We start from the raw sequence: 15799 nt of genomic DNA on the forward strand, positions 1-15799 counted from the left end.
GGCTGAAAGTGTTACAAAGTTTCAAACTGCCAGCTCAGAGGCCGGCAGCGCAGGCGGGGAACGTTGGCTTCCTCCTTCAATGAAGGAAGCAAGCCTCATGTTCGCTTTAAGCTGCCTGGCTGCCGGCCGCCATCTTGGCTGTCAGTTAATTTACATATCTCCCTGATTAGCCAATGGGAAGGGTAGCGGTCGTACGCCAATTACCATGTTTCTCTTTTATTAGTGTAGATTATTGTATTATTTTCCATAAGCAACTGTAAACCTACTTTTGCCCCACACTGCATGTAGTCTTTTGTTAATGGACTTTTATCACATAGCGTGATGTTTTGAGGTATATTATGTAGCAGTGTGAATCAGTATTTCATTCTTTTAACTGCTGAATAATATTCCAGTGTGTGGCGCTACCATATTTACTTATGCATTCATCAGTTGCTGGACATCTGGTTATTTCTATTTTTTTGGGGGGGTGGGGGAATATTTTGAATAATGCTTGTATAAACGTTTGTGTGTATAAGTTTTTGTGTGGATGTTTGCTTTTATTTTCTTGGTTATATACCTAGGAGTGGAATTGCTGAGTCGTGTGGTAAGTCTCTGTTTAACCTTTTGAGGAACTGTCCGACTGTTTTCCAAAACACCTGTACCATTTTACACTTCTTCCCATGGTGTAGAGGGCTCCGATTGCTCCACATCCTCCCCAACACTAGCTGTTTTCTGTTGTTGTTGTTATTATTGCCATCCATTTCCCAATGCCTAGTGATGTTGAGCATCGTTGTGTTTGTTTGCTTACTGGCCATTTGCATATCTTCTTTGGAGAAATGTCTTTTCATATCTTTTGCCCTTTTTAAATTGGGTTATTTCTCTTTATTGAGTTTGTGAGTTATATACAAGTGTCTTATGAGATACATGATTTGCAAATATTTTATTTTCACTTTCTTTGTGTGGATCACTCTATTCAAATTTTCTGTTGTGTCTTATGCTTCCACCCATATTTTCAAAAGGCTTGTGTTGTGTTCTCTTTTTACCCTTTGTTACTTAACTTAAACTTTATACCTAGTTAACAATTATTTATATTAAGTAATCTCTGTTGAAATAACCAGCGTGGTTTCTGTCTCTTGATCGAATCCTGTGCCTGGTTTTTTACTTGACCTGTTGGTGAGATGTGTCCATGCTGATGCATGGAGCTGTGGTTCACTGTCATTCCTTTGTCCATCCTGCTGGGCAGATTGGGTTGCTTCTAGTCTAGCGCTGTTATAGTGGTGCTGCTGTGAGCATTTTTGCACCTGCCTTTTGGTGAGCATGTGTCCACATTTCTGTTGGGTGTGTACATACTTAGGAAAGGAATTGCTGAATCCTAGGGTAGATGTCTGTTCAGCTTTCCAAAGTGGTTGTACCCGTTTGTACTCCTCTGTAGTGTGTGAGAATTCTAGGTGTTCCCATTCTCACCCTCACCAGTACTTGGTATTGGGCATGTTTTCACTGTAGCCCCTTCAGTGGGTGTCAGCTCCATTTAGTGAGTCCCTCCTTTCCCCACTGATCTATCACCTTTGTCATATAACAAGTTCCACAGATGTGTGTGTCTGCTTCTGGACTCCTCATTCCATTGATACATGTGTCTGTCCCTCCACCAGTGTGGTTAGGGAACCACATGTCCCTGCCTTCTTCCAGGAAAGCCCTTGGTTTCCACAGTGGCTCTGCAGAATGTCCTGTGACCTGGTGTCAGGCCTGTGTGGCCAGTGATCTGGGACTCCCTCAGGGCCGGCTGCAGGGAGTGGGTAGTCAGGCTCAGCACTGGGTTGAGCTGAGGGTCACTCAGGGCACATAGTCGAGGGCCAGGGTCAGGGGTGGGGCTGGGACTGAACCTGGGGTAGTACTGGGGCCCAGCTGGAACTTGACTGGAGCTGGCTCTGTGTGGAGTCGAGGTCAGGGACTCATCGGGCTCAGTTTGGAGGCAAGAGGGGTTTCATAGGGTTCTGACGAGGGCCTGGTGCTGAGGTAGAGCAGAGGCTGTAGGAGGTTAGGGCCTCCTGGGCCAGGGTGGGGTCCCCTTAGTGCTCAGCACTTCCTTGGTGCTGATCTCAGGCCTTTACTGTGTGCTATGGCTGAATGGCTCTGGGTGACCTTCAGGGAAGGCAGCAGGACCAAGCCAGGCAGGCCCTCACTTGCTCCCTGACCTTTGCTGGGGTCAGGTGGGATGTGTCCAGTCCTGGCCTGACCCCCCTGGAGGATCCCAAAGGTGGGGTCAAGCCCTCCCTGTGCCCCACTTACACCAGGTGACCATAGGCAGTCCCTGCCCTTCTTAGTTCTTGGTTCATCCTGGCAATATTTCCATTCCTCCTAAGCTCCAGGCACTGTTGTCAGTGTCCCCATCATTCAAAGCAAGAGGGATCCCAGCTCTGCCAGACTCCTGCATGTGTAAAAAGCTGTGCCAGCTGTATTGCTAGTCATGTGACTGAAATGACCCTCTAGCCATGGCGGGTGCAGTACAGAGCACTCCTGGTGGCTGCCTGGAGCTGACCTCAGGAATCTGTGAAACCAGCTCATTCCCACCTCCATCCCTGAGCTACTGGGATGTGCCCTTCCCGGTTTCCAAAGACTCTTTGTTTTTCCAGGAACACTGAGGTGGCCCTGGAGATGCAGGCTCTAGTCCTAACAGCCGTATGACCTTGACCCCGGCCCCCTCAGGGGCCCAGAACCCCCACTGGGATTTGCTATGGCGATTCCTGTAGTTCCTCCCACTCTGCCCTCTACCTCCCAGGAGGCTGTTTCCCTCAGCACCTCTGTCCACTCCCCGCTGCTGGTCTGGTCGCAGCTGGACCTTGGGAGTGGGGGCTGGAGGGGAGGAATGGGCAGCCACTGGGGATGGGAGAAGGTGGGAGGTTGTTTGGAGTCTATTGGGCCCTTATTTCACAGACCACAGACACACGGACCAAAGCAGTGTTCAGCCTTCTATTAGACTCCGCCTCTCGGAGGAGCCCACACCCCGTGGGTGGGGTGTTCTGGGCAGGGCAAGGGGGGCTCTGTCACCCTCTCCTCGGGAGGACCGTGTGGGGTGAGGTTCGTGTTTGTGGCAGTGTCTGGGAAAGGGCTTCATGCCGCGCATGGGGTGCACTTGAAGTGGTGCACAGGGCCCTTCCTGTGGGGACAGCCCGGGGATGGGCAGGCAACAGCCGAGCCTGGGCTCTCCTTCGGGGCCTTCCCTTGGCACCTTCAGGCCCAGTCCTCTGGCCCAGCTCCCTAGATGATCCTTCCTTGGAGGGCCAGTGGGCACACCTGCCTCACAGCAGCTGTGTGATCCTTGCCTGGCACTGCCTCTCTGGGCCTGTTTCCTCCACTGGGAGCTGGGCCCTAACCCCTCAGAGGGAGGCTCCCCTGAGTGGGTCCCCTGGGCATGAGCAGGTGCAGACTGTGTGTGTGTGGAGCAGGTGACTGGGACAGGGGCTGGACATGGGGGCCTTGGGAGGCCTAGTCGTCTTTGTCCTTGGCACCGTGTTTGAGGATGCGGGTGAACTCCACGTAGTTGAAGTTGCCTTTCTTGTCAATGGGTGCCTCGCGGTACATCTCATCCACTTCCTCGTCTGTGAAGCGGTCACCCATGGTGGTGAGCAGCTCCCGAAGATGGTCCTCATGGATAAAACCTGGGGGTGGGGCCAAGGTACATGAGATACAGGGACGCAGGCTGGGACACAGCCAACATCCCCTACCCCTCAGCACTCCCACCAGTCCTTGTAGACCTTGTAGCAGATTGGGGTGGGGGGTGGGGGTGGGGAAAAACCCTGGCCTCTGGTCAGTTTTAGCTCGCCAGGGCCCCAGAAGGTAGAGTTCTGCAGTGGGGTTGTCTGGGAGGTGTTTCTGTGGGGAACTTGGGGCTCAGTGTGGGGGACTGGGTATGTCCTGCTTTTGGAGCATGAGCCCGAGTTCTGCCCGAATTTGAATGCTGATCCCCCTTCCTCCTAGCTGTGTGACTTGGGGCAAGTTACTTACCCTCTCTGCTGTGCCTGTTTGAACTGGAAAATGGGGGTGAAAACAGTGCTGTGAAGGCAGTCAGGAAAATGTCCTGAGCACACTTAGGCCTGTGGTCCCCAAGAAACTGCTGAAACTACCACCGCCAGCCTCAGCCTGGCTTGTCCCTGGGAAAAACTAGCTGTGGGACAGGAAGTCCTTCTGAAGATTTGAGGATGTGGGCTGGTGTCTGTACCTTGTTGGCCAGCAGGGCCTGAAATCGTTTGGTTTCTGGAAAGATCTAAAGCAGAGACAGAGTGTGTTGGGCCAGCAGGTGAACTAAGAAGTGGGAAGCTTGGTGGATGTGGACTGTTTGGGTTTAGCATTTGGAAAGGGAACAACGTGTCTTTTACAGTTCAGGTGCCAAAACCAGCAGATGGGCGATTTCTGTCCTGGCCTGTGGGGGCAGCGGCCCCAAAGCCCTGGCATGACCCGGCCCCACGTGCATACATGGGGGTGCCCAGGTGAGGGGCTCAGCCCCAGCCCCGTCCAGGCCTCCAGGAGGCTGCCCACCTGAGGCCTCTTCGTCGAAGCAGGCAAAGGCATTGCGGATCACATCCTCGGGGTCTGTGCCGTTCAGCTTCTCCCCAAACATGGTCAGGAACATGGTGAAGTTGATGGGTCCAGGGGCCTCGCTCATCATGCCCTCCAAGTACTCATCCGTGGGGTTCTTCCCTGTGGCGGGGGAGGCATTCATGCCTGTTGTCAGCGCCAGTCCCCTCCCACCTCCCTAGCCCTCCCTTCATGGCCCAGTGTGTGAGTCCTACAGACCGGTGATAGGAAGTTGTATAAACTGGTAGGCATCTTGCTGGGCAGCCAGCTGTCTGACTGCTCTCTCTTTGGGGTTCTCATGGGGGCCTTGATGCGTCCCCTCCTCTGGGCTGGATCTCTGAGAGCGGGGGGGGGGGAACGCTCTCGAACATGTAAGAGCTACCATCTGCTGACTGCTCACTGTGTCCGCTGCTTCACCGGCCTTATTGCACTTAACTTGGCACCACCCTGTATGGCCAGTGTTCCTACACCCACTTCACGTGTGTGGAACCTGAGGCACAGAGGTGAGGTGACTGTGGTCACACGGCAAGGAAAGAGTGGAGCCGGCATTCAAACCCAGGCAACCAGACCCCAGATTCTAGGCTCTGTTTCAAAAGTGGTTAAAACAGTGAGGTTTGGTTCACAAAGGCTCTGTGCCTCCGTTTCTCCGGCCTCTTAGGAGAATTAAGAAGATGGCGAAGGCATTGGTTGTAAATGCACATAACTATTAGCACAGTCCTATGGACTCTAATCAACTGCTGAGTTCAAATCCCAGCTCTACCGCTTCGTAGCTGTGTGACCGTGGGCAAATGAAACCTCTCTGAGCTTCTGTTTCCTCATTTGTTAAGTGGGAATGACGGTCACATCTACTCAATAGAATTGCTTGGAAATTTACACTCTGATACCTGCAGAGCTGCTTCTTCCTATTGTATTTGCTGCTCTTGTTTTTTTAGCCTGAGGGCACTGTTCTTAACCAGAAGGCGGGGACTGGTCAGTGGGCCCACTGACAGGAGCTGCGAACAGGAGTGTGGGTTTTCTGTGTGGACACCCAGGGCTTGTCAGCGAGTCTCTGGCTTAGGGCCCTTCTCATAAGCGGGAAGGAATCTCCATGTCCCTGTTTCCTCTGAGCCTCACTCACCCTGCTGTGTCCCCAGGGATGGCTGAGGCCTGGGAGGAGCTAGGACAGTGATGGCGAACCTTTTGAGCTCGGCCTGTCAGCATTTTGAAAAACCCTAACTTAACTCTGGTGCTGTGTCACATATAGAAATTTTTTGATATTTGCAACCATAGTAAAACAAAGACTTATATTTTTGATATTTATTTTATATATTTAAATGCCATTTAACAAAGAAAAATCAACCAAAAAAATGAGTTCGCGTGTCACCTCTGACACGCGTGTCATAGGTTCGCCATCACTGAGCTAGGACTTCAGGACCCACAGCCCCTCCCCTCATCAGGCCTCAGTCCTTCTCCCTGTAGGTGACCTCCGTGGGAGGGAACCTTCAAGTAAGTCTGGCCAGAAGCTGGGAGAGGTTTGGTGCCCAGGGTGGGGGGCAGTGTCTGATGTCACCCTTCCCACTCAGGGCTGCCCAGTCCTCCCACCAGACAACACTGTGGGTGCATGAGGGCCACAGGCACCAAGTGGGGCCACCCAGCTGTGAGGAGCAGTGCCAGGGGATGACACAGGCCCTTGTGGCCCCAGAGCTTCGGGGCTTGAATACCACAGGCTGCCTTCTCTGCTGCCAGAGGCTCCCCCTTCCCCAGCCAGTGCTCCCATCTGGAAAAAGGGGGCACCTGGAACTGGGGCTGAGGGTGGTTGTCTGGCCTGCACGTGAGGAGGGTTGTGGGGCAGGGCCACAGGCTGGGGTGGTGGTGTCTGGAGGCCTGGCCTCCGGGCTCAGTTTCCCCATCTGAGCAATGGCGAATTGTACTAGACTCCTGAGCCCTTTCAGCTCTAAGATTCTGATTCTGGGGCAGTCACGGGCGTCAGAGAGGCTCTGAGAGCCTGGCACAGGTGACCTCTGAAGGAGCAGAGGTGCTCTGGCCTCCCCTCTAAGCCTCAGTTTGCCCTTCCGTACAATGGAAAGTCTATGCATTTCAGATTTTCTTTTAGTCGCTGACCCCTTTCTTTAAATCGGGTAGGGAATGTCCAGCCCGTGGGCCTTATAAGGCTCACGAAATCATTTGGTCTGGTCCTGCCACGGCAACCACAGGCGGGACTTGAAATTTAATAAATCTAAGAGCTTTTTCATAGCAACATAAATTTATATTAAATTTAGCGAATGATGTTATAAATATCCAAATGGCTGTTGGCAGAAAAAAGGTTCCCTACCCCTGCTTTAAATGAAATGGTATAAGGCAGCCCAATCCACACATCTGCCTGAGGCAGTCCTGCCCTGGAGTGAGCCTGTCTGCCGAACTACCGTGCCTCAGTTTCCCTATCTGTTAAATGGGGAAAATAATGGCACTTTCTCTCAGGGTGGGTACCCCATGTCACTTCACAGGAAGTGCTCCATCAGCCTACTCCAGGTGCAGAACCTTCCCGGGCCCACTTATACGCCACCCACCCCGTCCCTACTCACCCAGGGAGGCCAGCATGTCATGCAAGTCCTCCTTGTCAATGAAGCCATCTCGGTTCTGGTCGATCATGTTGAAGGCCTCCTTAAACTCCTGGATCTGGGACTGGTCAAACATCGCGAAGACATTGGATGTGGCCCGCTGTGGCCGCTTCTTGGTGGTCTTGGCCTTGGCTCGCTTACTGGACATCTTGGCTTCAGTGGGTGGGGCTTCCCTGCAGGAAGTGCATGTGGGAGGAGAGCCTGTCAATGTCTGTGCCTGGCATCCAAGGCCTCCCACAGGCTTGGGGCTCCTGCCACTCAGCTCATCCCAAAGCAGACATGCAGGGCCCTTTAACGTCCTCTGTCTCTCGGAGTGAGTTTCCTCATATGGGACTGGGGACATGAGGAGGGCCCAGAAGTAGGGATTATTGACTTAGTGCCCAAGAAGGCCCTGGAATGGTGCCAGGCACGGAGGACGTTATTTTTGCTGTGACTATTTGGGTAAAACGCTTAGGATTGGGTTCAATGCCAACCATTTCCATGCTTATCTCTTTTAATCCTTAAGAGCATTTACGAACTGTTCATCTCTCAAATGACAAGGTGGGGCTCCCTGCCACCCCCCAGCAGGAAGGAGCTGGATCTGTGGCCCTGCATTCCTGACATTCCTCCTCCCCACCCCTCTGTGCTCCCTGCTCTGGAGGTTCTGGAAGCCAGTGCTCTGGGCAGTTCCCCTCCCCACAGCTGCCCACACTTGACCAGCCTCTAGGTGGGTGGCCCTACTCCTTATTCTCACTCCTCAGTGCTTGTAGGGGTGTGAGGCCCCCTCAGGCTGAGAACCCAGCTTCTTGTCCCCCTTCTGTAGACCTGGTCTCTTAGCCTCTATCCATACAGACTGAGACCTGCACCTTCAAGCCCCCAAATGTTCCACCACCACCCAGAGCAAGTCTGGGCCCTCAGCCTGGTATTCAAGGCCCTTCACTCTGGCTGACCCCGGGACCCTCACTGTCCCTCCTGCCCCTGTGGACCTGCCCAGCTGGACCTTAAGCTGTACCCTAGATACCCCCAGACTTTCCTTCTTGGACTCTCCCCCCGATGTGCTCCTTCTCCAGCCCAGTTCTTGAGACACCCCTTGGGGAGCAGTTCCTCACCTTTGCTTTGACAACCAGCATGTGAAGGTCTCTCCCTCACCATCAGTCAGGCTGTCGTAAATCCCAATGTACACCAAAGCCCACAGGGGGCTAACAGATGCTTGTTTGTCAAATGATGGTGGGGGCAACTGTGGCTGGTCCACTGTCCCTACTGTACAGATGGGGAAACTAAGGCCCAACACAGGGCTTTCCCCTGAACCCTTGTCATGGTTGTGGGGACTGCCCCTAAAGGCCAAGTGCTTGTATGGCTCTCGGCTGGGGCAGTTTGGGCCTGGCCAAGCTCCAGGCTGCTGCCTCCTCTTTCCTCTGTGCTGAACCCCTTGGTCCAGGGCCTCCAGAAAGCCTTTTCCGCCTTTTATTTTTAACCCCAAATTGTGTGGCTGTGAGTGCTCCCCAAGCTGTCTCCAGGCCTCTGTATGATCATGTTCAAGACATTCTCTGGTTTTGGCCTTTGAGATCTTAATTCCTGAGACGGGAGCCTGGCCATCCCCACCCCTTCCCCAGGGCCACAGATGCCTGTAGTCATGAGACACGGGCTGCCGTGTCCCCCGCGGCCGACACACCTGGCCCTACATGCTCCCGGGAGGCAGGCAGAAGCCCTTCTCACCATGAGTGGGATGGTGCCATCGGCGGGGAGTGCCTTCCCTCCTGTGGTTTAGTGCTTTCAGGGGCCCAATCCTTCCCTGAGCCCGGTGCTCTCGGGGAACTTTGACTGATGGCACCCACAGGAGGCAGCCAAGGAGAAGCCCGCTGGACCGGCAGAGGCTGTGATGGTCATCATCATTCACAGCTGCAAAGCTCTAGGGCAGACGTGGCCAGGAGGAGGGAGCAACGGCCAGAGGCAGGAATGACCAGGCGCTCACCACAGCTCTGACACTGGATGGGCCCCTCTGCCTTCATGACTGAGAGCACAGAACTTTACAACTTTACAGTTTGTCCATTCCAGCAATCTTGGGGGGCGGGGGGGCGGTGCCCCAATGTGCAGTTAAAAGAACTGAGACCTAAGAAGGAAGTGGAATGCCCACGAGAGGGGTAGAGTCCAATTGAAAGCCAGGACCCTGGGGCTGGGCTTCGGTCAGTGGGTGGCAAATGGCCCTGAGCACAGAAGGAAACGTATATCCTAAGAGGCTCATGGAGGCAGCTGAGAGCTCTGTGTGACCAGAGGCAGTTTCTAGGCTTGGTGGAGGGACTGGGGTCAGGGATAGGCTGGGCCCCTAGCCCTGGGGTCATCACCTGCCCTGACTTGGGGTCCTGGACACCAGGGATCAGAGAGTTGGTACTTGGCTGTAACTAGTGCCACCTCCCCCCATAACAGCAAAGACAAGGCCTGTGGCCCCCCATTACCTCATGGTCCCTGAGGCTGGCAGTGCCAGATGCCTCACTTGTGAGCCACCTCATCTGAGGCTGTTACCTGACTCAGAGCAGCTGGAGGGCTGGGGAAGAGCAGGGCGGGAGTCTCTTGTCCAGCCTCTAGGGCTGAGCCCCCCAGGGCGAGCCCCAGGGCCCTTGGCAGACCTTTCCCAGGCAACAGGCACAAATGGGCAGACGGCCCAGAGCCAGGAAGCCTGGATGCCTGGCACACAGCTTTGGTGCGTGCGTTCGGGGTGGGTTACCCCATCCATCCCTCGCCCCTGCCCGGGACAGGTATGTTCTGGAGGGATCTCGTGGAGCCTGAGGGGACTGTTTTCTGTCCGAGACACACGGTCTGTCTACCGGGGCAGGGAACACCTGCGACCTCTGCCCCCTGCCCGATTCCCGCACCCGGAGCCCTGGGCTTGGCGACTCCACAGCAAAGGGACCCGACAGTCTTCCTTTGCCAAAGGACCACTGGCTCCCAGCGCCCACAGCAGCCCCCTGCTGCCTGGTCCCCGCCAGAATCCCTGTGGGACCCGAGCCACGTCGCAGCCCCAAACCCACAACGGCTGTCCCTGCCCAGAGACTCCCGACATCCCATCCGTGGGGCCGGCCCCACGTTCCGGCCCGGCCGTCATACCGCCTTCTCTAGACCACCTGGGAGGCGCCCACCTGGTGCGGAGAAGGTACTCTCGGTGCGCAGAGCTGGTGCGGAGCGGAGCCGGGTGCGAAGCCGGTGCGGAGCCGCCGTCGGGGAGGGGCTGGGCTGGGCCGAGTGGGGCGGGCTGCCGGCCTTACAAGGCAGAAGAATGTGCGCGCTGTGGGGCGGGGCCTGGGCAGCCAATCCGGCCCTTATTTGGCCTCCGCCCTTGGGCTGGAAGGCGGGGGCGCTACTGGTGATCCTCACCCCACTTCATTGGAGATGGGGGAGGAGATGGGGTGAGTGCCCCCCTCTCGTCCCCGCAGCCTGCGGAGGGGGATTTAGCTGGGCCGTCCCCTCTCCAGCGAGGCCAGCAAGCATCCAGGGACCTCCAGTTCTCAGACCCTCCCCCCAGCTTTCCCCCAAGGCCCCACTGCCCGGCGCCATCCCCAGGGAAGGCCTTCCTTCCGCCAGACCAAGTGGGGCTGTTTTCCAGGCCCAGAGAAGAGGCGCCTCAGCGAGGAGCGCCGTCCTCAGGCAGAGGCCACCAGTCAGGCCCTTGCGGGGAGGGGCGCAGTTGGGGGTTAGGCAGGACTAACCTCCTGTACAATGGAGGGTGGCGATGAGGCTGCAGTGGCAGAGTGGCCGAAAGAGTCCTGTACCCTGTCCAGCCCTGACCAGTGTGCTCAGTGGTTATAGTGTCAGCCTGCCCACCGAAGGGCCGCAGGTTCAAGTCCTGGTCAAGGGCACGTACCTCTCTTGTGGGTTCGCTCTCCACTCCTCTAAGGGTTCGTGCGGGAGGCAACCAGTCAAGGTGTCTCTCAAACATTGATGTTTCTCTCCTGCATGCCCCACACTGGGGATCGAGCCCAAATCTGGGCATGGGCCCTGACTGACTGGTAATCAAACCCGATGACCTCTTGGTGCACGGGTTAATGCTCAACCACTGAGCCACACGGGCTAGGCTCACTAATTGAGTCCTGACCATGGGTCAAACCCATAGCCTTGGCATATCGGGATGGTGACCTAACCAACTGAGCTACCTGCCCAGGGCTGTTCATTTTGTTTTTTTTAGATTCCATATATAAGTGAAATCATCTGGCATTCGTCTTTCTCTGTCTGACTTATTTCACTTAACATAATACTCTCTAGGCCAGTGATGGCGAACCTATGACACGCGTGTCAGAGGTGACACGTGAACTCATTTTTTTTAGTTGATTTTTCTTTGTTAAATGGCATTTAAATATATAAAATAAATATCAAAAATATAAGTCATTGTTTTACTATGGTTGCAAAGAAGATCAAATTTCGATATGTGACTCGGCACCAGAGTTAAGTTAGGGTTTTTCAAAATGCTGACACGCCGAGCTCACAAGGTTCGCCATCACTGCTCTAGGCCCATCCATGTTGTTGCAAATTGCAAGATTTCATTCTTTCTTATGGCTGAGTCATAGTCCATTGTATATACCATTTCTTTATCCATTCATCTGTGGATGGACACTTAGGTTGCTTCCTTGTCTTTCTATTGTAAATAATACTGCAGTAAACATAGGATGTATGTATGTCTTTTCGATTTAGTGTTTTGGGTTTCTTTGGATAAATACCCAGAAGTGGAGTTGTTGGGTCCTTCTTTGTCTCTTGTTACAGCCTTTGTTTTACGGTCTTCTTGTCTGGTATAAGTATTGCTACTCCAGCTTCTTTGTTTTTCTGTTTCCATTTTCATGAACTGTCTTTCTCTATCCCTTTACTCTCAGTCTGTGTGTGTCTTTCAGTCTGAAGTGAGTCTCTGTAAACAGCATAGGTAAGGGTCTTGTTTTGTTATCCATACAGTCACTGTATGCCTTTTGATTGGAACATTTAGTCCATTTGCATTTAAAATGATTGTTGATACATATATGTTTATGGCCATTTTGTTCATATTTTTATTTTGAGAGCATGTTTATTAAAGCTGGGAACAGTGAAGCAAGGAAGGACTCAAATAGAAGAAACAACAGAAGAGAGAGCCTACATGGGACTGCTTTGGCTCACTAAGAAGTCAGAAAAAAAGTGGGACTTGGAGACAGATTCAGGAGGTTAGCCTGGGATGAGCTGGGGTTAGGCTGGTTGCAAATCTTATAGGATCCCTTAGAGCAGTGGTTCTCAACCTTCCTAATGCTGCGACCCTTTAATACAGTTCCTCATGTTGTGGTGACCCCCAACCATAAAATTATTTTCGTTGCTACTTCATAACTGTAATTTTGCTACTGTTATGAATCGTAATGTAAATATCTGATATGCAGGATGTATTTTCATTGTTACAAATTGAACATAATTAAAGCATAGTGATTAATCACAAAAATAATATGTAATTATATATGTGTTTTCCGATGGTCTTAGGTGACCCCTGTGAAAGGGTCGTTGGACACCCCCCCCCAAGGGGTCACGACCCACAGGTTGGCAACCCACAGGTTGAGAACCGCTGCCTTAGAGTTTAGGAGATGCATAACTGAGAGGGAAGAAGAGGGGCAAGGGAAAGGCTTGGGCTTACTCCTGGGAGGGGGAGTTCATGCCTCTTTTACTTCTTTTTAAGGGAGACCCTTTAACGTTTCTTGTAATACTGCTTTGGTGGTGATGAACTCCTTTAGCTTTTTGTTGTCTGGGAAGTTCTTTGTCCTGAATGATAGTTTTTGTGGGTAGAATAATCATGGTTCTAGGTCCTTGCTTTGCATCATTTTGAATATTTCTTTTCTTTTTGTTTTCCTTTTCTTTTTTAAATAAAGGGACATAGCAAATCCTGAGGTGGGGGAGAGGGAGTGAATTTTAAAATATGTGTTTTTTTAAATTGATTTTTTTAGAGAGAAGAAGGGGGAGAGAGAGAGAGAGAGAGAGAGAGAGAAAATCAAAGAGAGAAAGAAGAGAAAGAGAAAGAGAAAGAGAAAGAGAAAGAGAAAGAGAAAGAAACATTGATGAGAGAGAACCATCGATTGGTTGCCTCCTGCACGCTCTCTACTGGGGCTCAAGCCTGCAGTCTGTGGATGTGCCGTGACCAGGGAATTGAACTGGTGACCTCTCAGTGCATGGGACGACACTCAACCAACTGAGCCACACCAGCCAGGGCACTTTGATATTATTTGCCAGTACCTCTGGCCTGCAAAGTTTCTGCTGACAGTCTTATGGGAGCTCCCTTGTAGGTAAATAATTGCTTTTCTCTTGCTGCTTTTAAGATTCTCTCTTTGTCTTTAACCCTTGGCATTTTAATTATGGCATTTTAATTATTGGTGTGGGCCTTTTTGGATTCCTCTTGTTCGGACCCTCTGCACTTCCTGGACTTGTATGTCTATTTTGTTTCCCAGATTATGGAAGTTTTCTGCCATTATTTTTTCAAATAGGTTTTCAATTTCTTGCTCTCTCTCTTCTCCTTCCAGCACTCCCATGATGTGAATGTTGGTAGGTTTGAAGTTGTACCAGAGGCTCCTTATTCATCCTCATTTTTCTGGAATCTTTTTTCTTTTTTCTTTTCTGTTGGTTTTTTTTTTTTCTGCTTCCTTAGCTTCCATATCACTGATTTAATTCTCTGCTTTATCTACTCCACTCTTGATTCCCTGTAATATATTCTTCATTTCAGTTAGTGTATCCTTAATGTCTGACTGGTTCTTTTTTATGGTTTCCATGTCCTTTTTTATGCTATTGAAGTTCACAGTGAGTTCCTTGAGCATCCTTATAACCACTGTTTTGAATTCTGTACCTGGTAATTTTAATTAAAAATATTTTTTTTGGCTCTAGCCAGTTTGGCTCAGTGAATAGAATGTTGGCCTGCGGACTGAAGGGTCCTGGGTTCAATTCAGGTCAAGGGTACATGCTTGGGTTGCAGGCCCAATCCCCAGTAGGGGATGTGCAGGAGGTAGCCAGTCTGTGATTCTCTCTTATCATTGATGTTTCTCTCTCTCTTTCCTTCTCTGAAATCAATAAAGATATATTTTTAAAAATCCTTTACCCATTAAAAAAATTATTTTTTGTTAATCTTCACCTGAGGATATTTTTCCCATTGATTTTTTAGAGAGTGCAAGGGAGGGAGGGAGAGAGGAAAGGAGAGAGAGAGAGATGCGAGAGAGATTCATTGATTGGTTGCCTCCTGCATATGCCCTGACTGGGGCCAGGGATTGAACCTGCAACCCAGGTACGTGCCCTGGACTGGGAGTTGAACCTGCGACTTTTCAATGGTTACTGTGGTGCTGTAACCATTGAAAACACCAGCCAGGGCTGTATCTGGTAATTTGCTTGAGTTTATTTCTTTCTTTTTTTTTTTTTTTACTTTTTTTTTTAAAATTAAATCTTTATTGTTCAGATTATTACAGTTGTTCCTCTTTTTTCCCCCCATAGCTCTCCTCCACCCAGTTCCCACCCCACCCTCTGCCCTTACCCATAGGTGTACGATTTTTGTCCAGTCTCTTCCTGCACCCCCACACCCCCTTCCCCCCCAGAATTGTCAGTCCCCTCCCTTTCTATGCCCCTGATTCTATTATATTCACCAGTTTATTCTGTTCAGATTATTTATTCACTTGATTTTTAGATTCACTTGTTGATGGATGTGTATTTGTTGTTCATATAATTTGTATCTTAACTTTTTTCTTCTTCTTACTCTTCTTAAAGGATACCTTCCAGCATTTCATATAATACTGGTTTGGTGGTGATGAACTCCTTTAGCTTTTTCTTATCTGTGAAGCTCTTTATCTGACCTTCAATTCTGAATGATAGCTTTGCTGGGTAAAGTAATCTAGGTTGTAGGTTCTTGCTATTCATCACTTTGAATATTTCTTGCCACTCCCTTCTGGCCTGCATAGTTTCTGTTGAGAAATCAGCTGACAGTCGTATGGGTACTCCCTTATAGGTAACTGACTTTTTTTCTCTTGCTGCTTTTAAGATTCTCTCTTTGTCTTTTGCTCTTGGCATTTTAATTATGATGTGTCTTGGTGTGGTCCTCTTTGGATTCCTTTTGTTTGGGGTTCTCTGCACTTCCTGGACTTGGAAGTCTATTTCTTTCACCAGGTAGGGGAAGTTTTCTGTCATTATTTCTTCAAATAGGTTTTCAATATCTTGCTCTCTCTCTTCTTCTGGCACCCCTATAATTCGGATGTTGGTACACTTGAAGCTGTCCCAGAGGCTCCTTACACTATCTTCGTATTTTTGGATTCTTTTTTCATTTTGCTTTTCCGGTTGGGTGTTTCTTGCTTCTTCGTATTTCGATCCTTTAGTCTGCTGTTGGAACTCTGTATAATATTCTTTATTTCAGTCAGTGTATGCTTAATTTCTAGTTGGTCCTTGTTCATATTCTTGAGGGTCTCACTAGACTTCTTGAGAGTCTTACTCAATTTATCGGCAGTTTCTAGAAAATTCTGGAAAAACCTTAAAACTGTGGTTTTGAACTCTATATCCAGTAGTTTGCTTTCCTCCATTTCTGTCATTTGTGACCTGTTTCTTTGTCTCTGCATTTTTTATGCTTTCCTGTGTTGATAGAGTGGCTTTCTGTGCTAGGTATCCTATAGGGCCCAGTGGCTCAGCCTCCCCAATTACCTGAAGTGGACACTCTTGGT

General features: G+C 50.8%; 1 protein-coding gene and 1 long non-coding RNA gene across 3 annotated transcripts in view; one reads left to right on the forward strand and one right to left on the reverse strand.

The window, feature by feature from the left end:
• Positions 1–2932: 2932 nt before the first annotated feature.
• Positions 2933–10378, reverse strand: MYL9 (myosin, light chain 9, regulatory). 2 transcript variants are annotated; one of them, XM_005868475.2, is made up of 4 exons: positions 10262–10378; positions 7113–7321; positions 4513–4674; positions 2933–3635 (listed from the first exon to the last, which is right to left on the reverse strand). In XM_005868475.2, exons 2-4 carry the CDS (start codon positions 7294–7296, stop codon positions 3463–3465), a joined length of 519 nt encoding a protein of 172 aa, XP_005868537.1. In that variant the 5' UTR covers positions 7297–7321; positions 10262–10378; the 3' UTR covers positions 2933–3462. The 2 variants fall into 2 exon arrangements, with proteins under 2 accessions (XP_005868537.1, XP_005868538.1); XM_005868476.2 differs by lacking the exon at positions 10262–10378 and adding an exon at positions 10213–10233.
• Positions 9499–15799, forward strand: part of LOC106726477 — a 15818-nt gene continuing 9517 nt past the window's right edge. The window contains exons 1-2 of the long non-coding RNA XR_001362545.1: positions 9499–9508; positions 11598–11605. This is a non-coding gene — a long non-coding RNA (uncharacterized LOC106726477). The remainder of the gene's footprint in view (positions 9509–11597; positions 11606–15799) is intronic.

The sequence above is a fragment of the Myotis brandtii genome, unplaced genomic scaffold (genome assembly GCF_000412655.1).
Source record: "Myotis brandtii unplaced genomic scaffold, ASM41265v1 scaffold27, whole genome shotgun sequence".
Lineage (NCBI taxonomy): Eukaryota > Metazoa > Chordata > Mammalia > Chiroptera > Vespertilionidae > Myotis > Myotis brandtii.

Excerpts from the sequence above, each read along its gene's own strand:
- MYL9 (XM_005868475.2), bottom strand. The coding sequence starts at position 7,296 with ATGTCCAGTAAGCGAGCCAAGGCCAAGACCACCAAGAAGCGGCCACAG. Across the intron at positions 4,675-7,112 it reads TGACATGCTGGCCTCCCTGG|GGAAGAACCCCACGGATGAG; the intron begins GTGAGTAGGGAC and ends CCCCCGCCACAG. Across the intron at positions 3,636-4,512 it reads CTTCGACGAAGAGGCCTCAG|GTTTTATCCATGAGGACCAT; the intron begins GTGGGCAGCCTC and ends CCCCACCCCCAG.